The following is an 11748-nucleotide window of genomic DNA, read 5'->3' on the forward strand; positions in this document are numbered from 1 at the left end:
ACGTTTTAATTTTTTTATGTTTTATTTGATTTTCTTCACTTATTTTGATATCCGTTCAAAATTAACTTATTTTAAATATAAGACATTTGAAATCAAATCAAAATGAAGACAAAGAAAATAAAATCAATAGAAGAATAAAAGAGAAAAAACAATGAATGTAGGTAAAAATGGAACAAGGTTGAGTTGGAGTTGAAGGGTTAAAATGGAACAAGGTTGAGTTGGAGTGCCAAAATGAAATTTAGGGACAAGTTTAAGGGTCTGCATATGTGTTTGGCCAAGAAAAATTTAGGCATAATACATATACTCCCTTTAATTTGACCTCAGCTGACATTTATACCCTCCAACTTTGAGTATACACAAGTAAACATTTAAATTTGTATAAAATTCAATAAGTAGACACATACATCTTACATGACACAATACACATAGAACTTCATGTAGGACACCACGTGCACATAGGATATGTGTTTATTTGTCAATTTTATACAAGTTAAAGTGTCTATGTTTGCACACCCAAAATTGGAGAACATAATCAATTGAGGCCAAGTTAAAAATCCCGTTTATGTTTTATGCCTGAAAATCTATTGCAACTAAAAGATGTGTTGTTGCAGTGTGTGTAGTTTCAACAATGCATTTTAGAAGGTTCTAATTAGGATGAGTGACTACTTTCTTATGCTAAATTTCTAATTTTATAATTTAAGAACTATTCCTCTGTTCTTGGCAAAAATAGTTAATCCAAATAATATATTGTCATTACTGAAAACCAAGAAAGAAATACATAATCCTTGGTGGTGACATGGTCTTATTTCAAGGATACACAAGTATAAATAGATCTACAAATACAATGACTTATATAGCATTTTGACAGTGCTCGACAGACATCCAAATGAATCCAACGCTTATAGAAATATTATACACTAGAATATTTTTACATATATTAATATGATATTGTAGTATTAATTCTTGATCTACCAACATCTACAGTGGAATAGGGATAGCTAGCAGAGGTTGAGCTTTTGCCAGGGTAATACCAAATTTTTCCTCCATGTCCAAATCTTTAGGTGCAATTCCACCATCTAGCTTCCAATTAAAGGTATTTATCAATGAACCTAGCGCAATTGGAATCATCCTGATAGCCAAAGGCAATCCAGGGCAAATTCTTCGACCAGCACCAAATGGAATTAGCTCAAAATCCTGACCTCTAACATCTATATTTGACTCCCAAAACCTCTCCGGCTTAAAGTCCAAAGGGTCTTCCCATAGACTAGAGTCGCGCCCTATTGCCCATACATTCACAAGAACCTGCGAGTCTTTTGGAATAGTATAGCCATAAAGATCAACATCTTCCTCAACTTTGCGCGGAATTAGGAAAGGAACTTGTGGGTGTATTCGAAAGGTTTCTTTTACGATGCACCTCAAGTAAGGTAATTTTGCAACATCAGCTTCATCTATTAGTTTGCCTCTGCCAATTACTTGTGCCAGTTCTTCTTGTGCTTTCTCGAAAGTATGTGGATTCTTGAGTAGTTCAGCCATAGCCCACTCCAATGTATTTGACGTCGTATCGGTCCCTGCTGCAAACAGGTCCTGCAAAACTTACTGGTTTAAGATCCTATAGAATATACCATATAAAATCAAGTGAGATTCCAAACATATGTTGCTTTCAATTAGGCAAACTGAAATGTTGTCAAGGAAGAAAAGGGGACCGAATACTGTTGATAAGGCATGGCATTATTGCCACAAGCATTTAACCAAGCTACCAAACAAACAACTTGTTGGAACATACAATTAATAAATACTCCCCTTCGATTTTGATTTGCCACCGAATTTAAGAAAATAACAAAGATTTTTAAATTTTGTGATCTTAAATTGAAAATACGTAGAATGTACCAAAATGTCATTAATTGAATCTTATAGTCTTAAACATGTTATGTGAAAATTTATAATTAAATAGGTATGAAAATCATTTTTTTTAATCTATAAACTAAAAGGAAAAGTAAGATAACTAAATTCAAACCAAGAAAATATTTGATAAAATGTTCCCTCTACCCGTCACAACTTTCAGAGAAAGGTAATCACATCATTCAAGATAACTTAACTCATCAGTAATTTATGGCAACCATTTGCGTAGGACTATACTTTGCAGTGGAGTATACTATGCAACGTAGAGAAACAAATAAAATAAAACAAATGAACATAAAGTTTATTTAAATAGGAGAAGTAGGAGTAGAGAATAAACTAACCAAACACAGTTGCTCGATTTGATTTCTGTCAATTTCACCAGGGCTAATGTCGAGAAGGGCATCTAACACATCAACATTTTCACGATTTCCCAATTCCCTTTCCTTTAGCCGCTCATCGATCAAATCACTCATAAGGTGAAGAATTTTAGTAAAATAATCAGTTGAGCGTCGTCTTATACCTTGTGGATCAATCTTTTTAAGAAAGGGGAAATAGTCCACCAAATTGGGTTTACCAACTTCAACCATGATCTTCCACACCAATTCTTTAAATTCCTTAGCAGAATCGGAAAATGGATCAGTCAAATCTTTAGAGAAAATGGTGTTGGACAACAAATTTAAGGAAGTTCTAAAAGCTGCCCTGCCGATATCCACTGCTTCACCAACTTTGCTACTTTTGTGACAGTAATCAATCAACTCTTGGATCTTTTTTGTCCTCAGGTGCTCGTTAGCGTCTAGCTTGTTTCCTGTGAATATAATAAAGGGAATAAAAAATCAATCTACTCTAATCTTTAGTGTAAACAAATTGGGCCAGGACTCATTTTATCCCGCTCAAATTTAACTCAATTGCATATTTACCTGAGAAGATGTGAGAGTTCATAATCTTCCGAAGCGTTCTCCACTGAGAGTTGTTGACAGGTAACCATATAACTGAGAAATCATTGTGATTGCAGGCACGAATAGCGTCAATACCAAACCTATTGGAAAAGGCTAAATCTTGCTTTTGCATCACTTCTTTTGCCAAGACGGACGACGAAATGACCACTGTGTTTATTTGTCCCAATTTCAGATTCATAATTGGGCCATATTTTTTTGCCAGTTGGGTAAGTGATATGTGGGGTTTATCACCAAGCAAGTGAAGATTTCCGATGATTGGCAAAGGGAAGGGACCTGGTGCAACTCTTTTGGCTCTTCTAAGTGAAATGAATACTCCACGCACCAAAATCCAGACGAATAACAGTCCTAGCAAAATGTTAATGTAATCCATTATTCTCTTTAGTTTCTTGGAATATATTGGTTCTTGGAGGCAATGGAGTCATTGCCTTACAAATATATATACGGTGTGGATGTATATTGTATCTCATTGTAGGTGTGGTGTATGTTAGATGTATGTTGTCCTATATGCTTCAGTGTCCCTACAATTACGCACATGTGCCATATATATAAGAACATATCAATATGTATATAACTATGTATCTTTGTGTATATATATGTCATATATGTCTCGTATGTCAGGTGTATTTCAAGCAGATGCATGATATACGTATGGCATACAACATAATACAAAGATTAGTTGAATTTTATACGTTTTGCAAAATTAGTGTTGTTGCGTTTTGTAAAGTTAATAATATTGCTATCATTAACAATTAATAAGCATCATTAATATTGCTACTTAATTAAAAAAAATTAGCATATATATTCAAGTGCGTAATTGATATTATATTCAAGCATCTAAATTAAATTTATTGACGAATTTAAGAGGTGTTCAACTTATCCAGTATACTTCTTATCCTGTGAAGTAAGTATGATGAGAGGCTGAGTTTAATCCTGTGTCAGAAATGACAAATTTGGTCAGTGCAACAAGTTGTCCAAGTAGGGCATCAAGACAATTGACCTGTTTCGTAAGAGTATGGGCATCTCCAAACCCTAATCTCTATTTTACTCTTCAAATATAATTTTTTTTATTTTTTTAGATAATTAATTCAAATCTAATTCTCTATTTTATACTTTAAAAAAGAATCTTCTTCTCTCTCCTCAATATTATATTATTATTTCTATTTCAATCTTATTTTTTTATAAAATTATATTTTCCCCCTAAATTTCTAAATAACATAAATTGCAAGCTAATATTATATAATATACAAATTAATGGCCAATTCAAATAAAAGTGAAATTATTAATGAAATATAATTACATAAATAACTCTACTTTCAAGATTATTACATTGCTCCCATAAAATGCTCTATTAATGCATTACGGAGTTCAAAATTAAACATTTTTATCCTTAATTATTTATGTCTAGCTAAAGATTGTTCAAATTGGAGATTTTTCATGCAACAAGAACAACTATGAATAATTGAAAAAAGAAATCAACAAGCATCACCGCAATCACAACTACACTAATTATGTAGATCATACACTATTTTTTTCTGAATATTGTTAAATATGAAAACGACCTACCGAATTACTAAATTATTATTGTGATAAAATTATTATGTATTGTTATCTTGTATTTAAATTATTATGTTATGTATTGTATTTTTAAATTAAAATTTTCATCTTATCATTTAATTTTGTGCATTCTTCATAGTGAAAATTAATAATGATATCAAACTATATTAAAGTGACGAAAATTAAAAAAGTTGAAACATTAATTCGGAATAAAAGTAGTATATATTAAATAATATATATTTTTAAATATTATATTACATTTAAAATAAATTACTAATATTAGTGATATAATTAATGGTCTTATACGTAAAATAATATATTAATTAAAAAATAATAGAAATAATAATAAAATAATGAAAAAGTGAAATAAAAAATGTGAATAGTAATTCTCCAAATTTAGAGAACTACTATTCACCTCTCTATAAATGAAAAATAGAGAGTCATTTAGAGAATAATTGGAGAGTTCATTCTCTATTTTACTTTCCAAATATAAAAAATAGAGAGTAAAATAGAAGTGGATTGAAGAGGTCTAATATCGTTCCTATCCAAAATAGCTAACCTACCAGGTGTCAAATGGGTGCATTAAATGATATAATAAAATAATGCTGAATCTTTTTTGGCGTATCTAGGTTGCCGTACACCAGAAGGAAAAGGATTGTCCATTTCACTGGTCTTGTCACCAATGTACTCAACATGGTAGGGGACCCGCAAGGTAGCCTCCTTTCTAATTTCTATATAAAGGACTAGATAATGAAAGGCCCCCGGCCCACTATTACAATTTTATATATATTTACAATAGAAATTTAATTAGTTTTTGGGGAAAAAAAATTATTATGATATTTTCAAATAAATATGATAGAAAAGAACAATAAAATATCACATGATTCAGTGATTTTTTAATATCATGTCAAACATATATATTCGAATTAAATAATTAAATTAATGATATTCTTTTTCTATTTTATATAAAAATTATTCAAGAGAAAAGATAAAAAATTATGAGTGTCAATATATTAACAGTTTTCATAAACTATATGAAGCAATAAAGTCTAATGATCCATCTATAGATTAATTTTGAATATACTTAAATTTTGTTTTATAGGTGTTTAACAAATAAAAATAATAACCTACTTGATGAAAATTAAAATGAATTATCTCATTTTTTACAAAGTGATAAAGGATGAAAAAAGAGTTTTGACTTTATGTCTTGTCTTTATGTTTATTAAAATTAGAATAACAATTTAGTGTAGTAAACAAATAAATTTTTCTAAAGTAATTTATATAGCTGATGAATGAATATTTTACCTCAAATAAAAAGGATTTAAAAATATTAACAAAAGTTAACTTCAAAGCAAAAGGGGCACATCTGATTGACCATTTAGGGAATTAGTTTGGGTTGGCCATTTTTAGAAAATTAATTTAGTTTAAGGTCTATTTGTTTACTTTTTTCAAAATATTAATCAATTTTAATGTAGATCATTCTCACGAATACCCTTATTTGGGGTGGTTTAATTCTTGTTTCTCAATATTTTATTTAAGTGAAAAAAGTCGTTGGTAAAACTTTTCCTAATATTAAATTATAAGAAGTTCTATGGATAGTTTATCTTAATGGATAATAGAATTTTTTTACCATGGTACAATATTTATTTATTTTTCTTGGTAAAATGAATATATAGTTATAATATAATATGTATTGTTTTATTATTTGTATTAATTTAATGAAAAGATTGCATATAGTTTCAAATTATGCAATTTTCCGTATTATAATTATGCATTTTTATTGTCAATTTTTTCCTAGATTTTAATTAACTTCAATTAATTTATCTTTCTGATCACCAATAAGTTATATGATCAAAAACATGAATAATGTATTAATTTGTATTTTTTGATTCTTATTAGAGACAAAAGAATAATAATATTAAGTGTTAATAGATAACTTGAAAAACAAAATAGGTCATATACTATAATAATTAAATTTTTATTTGATTAATCTTAAAGAGAAAAACATTCTATTGTAAAATGAGATTCAAAGAATATATTTTTTTTCAATTTTAATTAGGAGGATTTTAAAATTATACTTGAAGAATTATTATTTCAAAATTTAGTGAGCATTCTTAGTTTACTTTATTACTTCATTTGTACATTTTATTTATCATACTGATTTTTTTTACAATCTTTAAAAACTTTTATTCAATTAAATTATTTTTATTTATTATTTAATTTAATTTAATACTAATTTGTTTTTTGCCATATTAATTTTTTTTTAGCAAAATACATCAATTAGATTAGACTTTATTCTAATTTTAGGAAAGATAAAAAAAAAGAAAAGAGAATGGTCTTGAATGTGCTCTACTTTTACAAGAGATGGGTCCCACTTGTTAGATGTGACAGATTCTTCTAGTAAGTTGCCTGGTTTTTTGGGAAATTCAAGAACTACCACTGCATTATGTACAACTGCTCTAAGCTGAGATTTTTAGTAAATTGACAAAATTGCCGTTGGTCGTCCTCTCTTCATATTTCTATATAATAGAAATTCCGGAGCGAGAAGGGAAAAAAAATTAAGCAATTTTTTAAAAAGATAATAAAAATTTAGGATCAAACCATAAGGACAACATTTGGATGAAAGGATGGATGCCGTTAAATCGTTGGTGAAAAACGCACGCTGACATAAGCTTTGTAAGGCGCACACTGACATGAGTTTGGTAAGATGAATGCTGGCATGGGCCTTACTATTACAATATTTAAAAAAACGTTCAAAAAATATTAATATTGCTTCTCCATTATTTATTCAATCATTTTGTTGTTGTGTTTTCGTGTTTATTCAAACCTAAGAACCAATAATGTGATAACAAAAAAAAATCAAAACCGTTATCAATTAAATATTGAACCCATTAAATTTTAAGCGATAAAAAATCAATCTCTCGTGACACACACTTGTTTGTAGATAAACGTACGCACATACTTATTTTTAACTCATGATAATTGTCATTAAAAGATCATGAGTTTATAAATTCAATTAATAGTATATATAAACATGTCATCATTTTAATTTTAATATGTATATTTTATATAATTACAGGATTATATATGTGTACGCGTATCTACAAATAAGTGTGCCATGAAAGCTTGATTTATTATCGATTTAAATTTAATGAGTTCAATATTTAATTGATAACGGTTTTGATTTTTTTTTTGTTATCACATTATTGGTTCTTAACGGCTACAAACCGATAATCAATAAGTCAAATCGATAAATTTCAACACCGGATTGAACCGAACGATACGCCTAAATAGTGACTTGACCACACCACTTACATTTTTATTTACATATAAATAGTGAAAATAGAAAAAAAATAAACACGAAAACACAACAACAAAATGATTGAATATATAATGGAGAATGAATATTAATATCTTTTGAACGTTTTTTTAATGTTGTAATTGTAAGACTCATGTCAACATGCGTCTTATAAGGCTCATGTCAGTGTGCACCTTACAAGGATTATGTTCAAGAGCACCCGACTACTCCAAGAGCACTCATCCATAAAATGATTACTAGAACAAATAACATAAAGAATGTAACCAACGTTTATTGGAAAAAGCAACCCCAAAGATTTGGGACCAAAAGCGGTTAGCGGGGACCATTGAATAAGTTTCTTCGGCTTGAGTTGGATTAAAAGCACAGAATGTCTTAGCACCATCACCGTCTTCAAATAAAGTCTTCTACGGTAGCGCCATTCAACCAACGATTTAACAACACCTATCCTTCCATTCAAATATTGCCCTTTTGATTTGTTCCTCAATTTTTGTTGCCCTTTTGAACATTTTGCTCAATTTTTTTCCTTTTTAGCTCTGAACTCTTCTTTAAAGGGGAAGGAAAATCATCATCATAAATAGACACATAATGTTGTTAAATGGCTAAATAGATCCTTTAATTTGCCAAATACTTTTGATTTGTTTTAGTTCAATATACCCCAATACATTATGGAATATTCTTTTAAGATATTCTGGCTCAAATATTTTGAAAATTTTCAAGTGCATGTTCATTATATAGATAAGTAATAAGTTAATGGCCCGCCTATAATATAGATGAGTTTATTTTTTTAAATATGTCATTTGCTTTAACAATATGCATTAGTCTCAATAAATGATAAAAACTAATGCATATTACAATTGATGTTGACATGTCTAATTAAAATAAAGAGACATATATTATGTGATTAATTAACTTAGTTATTTATATAATTGACGTTTGGAAATATACACAAACATAATTTAAAATCTAACTTCATAATATGTCTAATAAAAATATTTTATTATGTATTTATATGCTCAACTAGAACAAGTCATAGTCTAAATATTTATATAATATTTACTAATAAATTAAAAATGATATCAATGTATTCAGTTTATTGAATAAAAAATGTTAAAATTTTCATCCCTCTACTATTTTAGAGGCTCCGATCAATTAAAATTGTGACGAAAGCTAAGGACTATAGTGTGAAATGTATCCTTGAGGATTTAAATCATGTCACTGCATTTGAGGTATTAGGATCACTTGTTTTATCATAAATAGAATGAATATATCTATTATTGGAATTTCTTTTCGAAAAATACCTATTCATGATTTTCTTTGAGCAACTTTCACATATAGTAAACACAAAATTCATATTTGTATGCTATAGAAAAGTTTGCATAATTGCGCTACATAGCAAACATATATATGTATAATTCGCTATACATATACAAAGAAGGCAGTTGTATAATTCGTTATATATATACAAAAGAAAGCAGTTGTATACAAAAGATCAATTGTATAATCTGTGTATGTATAAAATGAGAAAGAAAGAAAGGCAAAAGAAAACTGGGCAGAGAAATTTTTGTATTGTATAATTATAAGTGTATAAGACGAAGATATATGTATTTGCATGTGTATATACAATTTTCTCTCGCTTTATACAAACAGAAGCGCAATTTATACATTTCGTTTCTGTTTGTATATGCGAGAGAGGCGAGGGTGGCGAGCGAGATTTGGGAGAGTGGCGAGCGAGATCTGGGAGAGGGGAGAGAGGGGAACAAAAATATATGTATATATACAATTTCCTCTCGCTTTATACAAACACAAACACATTTTATACATTTGTGTTTGTATAAAAGTGAGAGAGGCGAGCGAAACTGCCACCAAACGAGAATGGCGAGCAAGATTCCACTAGGGAGAGTGGCAAAAATAGCAATAGTTTGCTATAGGGTACAATTAAATCAAAGTATATTTATAGCATTTAATTTGAATTAATAGTTTGCTATTATATATAATTTTCCCATTTTCTTTTCACACTTCTCAACAAACTAGAAAGGGGAAGCCCGTGCTTTCCATGGGCCCAATCATCATTATTTGAAATTTGCAGTGTTTGTTTGTGGTACTTTTAATTTTTTTAAATTCAATGATATTTGTTTTTAAAAAAAAATAATAATGTAATATTAATGACGTAACATTCATATTCGAAATAAAAGGTAATTTATAGATAAAAAGATGGACAAATAAATTAAAATTAAAATTATAACATAGTAGATATCTGCCACACTTAATTAAGTAGTATTTATTTGATATTTTTTATAGTAAAACAAATCATTTATGTAGATGAAATTCAAAAATTAACAAATTTTTTATGTAAAATAAAAGATGGAATAATTAAAATATGAATACGAAATATATTTACGTAATATGAAATGTCAAAAGCTCTAACAAATTTTTTATGTAAAATAAAAGATGGAATAATTAAAATGAATACAAAATATATTTACGTAATACGAAATGTCAAAAGTTTCAAATGAGTAGAAATAAAAACAGAAATTAACAAATGTAGTTGTCTAGGTTCGAACCCCGGACCCTATACTTAAAATGGCGGGCTTAATATTTTTTTTTTGTATTAATAATATAATCTTAACGATCTAACATTAATATACGGAATAGAAGGTAATTTATAGATAAAGAATTGGACAAATAAATCAAAATTTAAATTTACAACATCGTCGATATCTGCTACACCTAATTAAGTAGTATTTATTTGATATGTTTTTTATAGTAAAAAATCATTTATGTAGATGAAATTTAAAAATTAACCAAAATGTTATGTAAAATAAAAGTTAGAATAATTAAAACATGAATACAAAATATATTTACGTAATACGAAATGTCAAAAGCTCCAAATGAGTAGAAATAAAAATAGATATTAACAAATGTTGTTGCCTAGGTTTGAACCCCAGACCATATACTTAAAAAAGCAGGGTTAAACCAGTAAGCCAAGCAGCTCAATATGTGAATAAGCACACAACTGAAGCTGACATGTAGACCGCCAACTGTGTGCTTATATAGTAATTCTTATATACAGTAGTAACTAGATACACGATCCCATGCCAGCACGAGGTCCAATATATATTACTAATTTTTTTTGTCTCAATGTGATATCATGAAACTTGAGAATTTATCAAAAAATTTATATGATTTTTAAAATATTTTAAGTTGTTAATTATTGTAATTTATTGTACTTTTTTTTAACATAATTTTAAAATAATAGTAAATGTTATTCTCTTTGTTTTAATTTATGTGGCATATATAGGATTTTAAAAATTATGTTTTTTGTCTTTTAAATATATTAAATTATTAATTATTGTAATTTATAATACCTTTTTAATGTAATTTTCAAATAATATATGTTACTTTTCATGTCCAAAGTTATGTGACATTGATAGATTTTTGGAGTCAAGTAATTTTTATATATATTTTAATTTTTAAAATTATTAATTATTGTGATCTATAATACTTTTTACGTCAATTCCAAATAATATATGTTTATCATCTAACCAATTTTATGTGGTACCAATAGAATATCAAGAGTCAATCGAATTTTTTTATATAACTTTTAAATATTTATGTTATTAATTATTGTGATTTATATTATTATTTATATTATTCTTAAATCTATAACCAACAAAAAGAATAAGAGAAATAAATTTAATAACAAATAGTAATGAAAATACTATATATACAAATGTTTAAATGAAAAATGAATAAAGAGCCAACATTGTAAAGTGAGCCAATGGTTGGGCCCACACAATTCAAGAGAAGAATATTTTGATAGGACATATAAGCCATTAGGTAAATATTAATTGGTTTTTGGGTCCAATAAAGAAAATGTACAATCTTAAAGCAAGAGGATACAAAGGGTTAAGGAAAGAAAGAGTAGGAAGTTACGAAAATGCCTTTATCATACAACTAGGGGTGTTCACGGTTTGGATAAAAACCGATCCAAACCGAAAAACCAAACCAAACCGATAAAAT

General features: G+C 28.1%; 1 protein-coding gene across 1 annotated transcript; it reads right to left on the minus strand.

The window, feature by feature from the left end:
* Window positions 1-775: 775 nt before the first annotated feature.
* On the minus strand, window positions 776-3350 carry LOC102597477 (geraniol 8-hydroxylase-like). Its single transcript, XM_006360175.2, has 3 exons — window positions 2817-3350; window positions 2241-2704; window positions 776-1584 (listed from the first exon to the last, which is right to left on the minus strand). Exons 1-3 carry the CDS (start codon window positions 3223-3225, stop codon window positions 979-981), a joined length of 1479 nt encoding a protein of 492 aa, XP_006360237.1. The 5' UTR covers window positions 3226-3350; the 3' UTR covers window positions 776-978.
* Between the last annotated feature and the right edge of the window lie 8398 nt (window positions 3351-11748).

The sequence above is a fragment of the Solanum tuberosum genome, unplaced genomic scaffold, assembly GCF_000226075.1.
Source record: "Solanum tuberosum cultivar DM 1-3 516 R44 unplaced genomic scaffold, SolTub_3.0 scf00316, whole genome shotgun sequence".
NCBI lineage: Eukaryota > Viridiplantae > Streptophyta > Magnoliopsida > Solanales > Solanaceae > Solanum > Solanum tuberosum.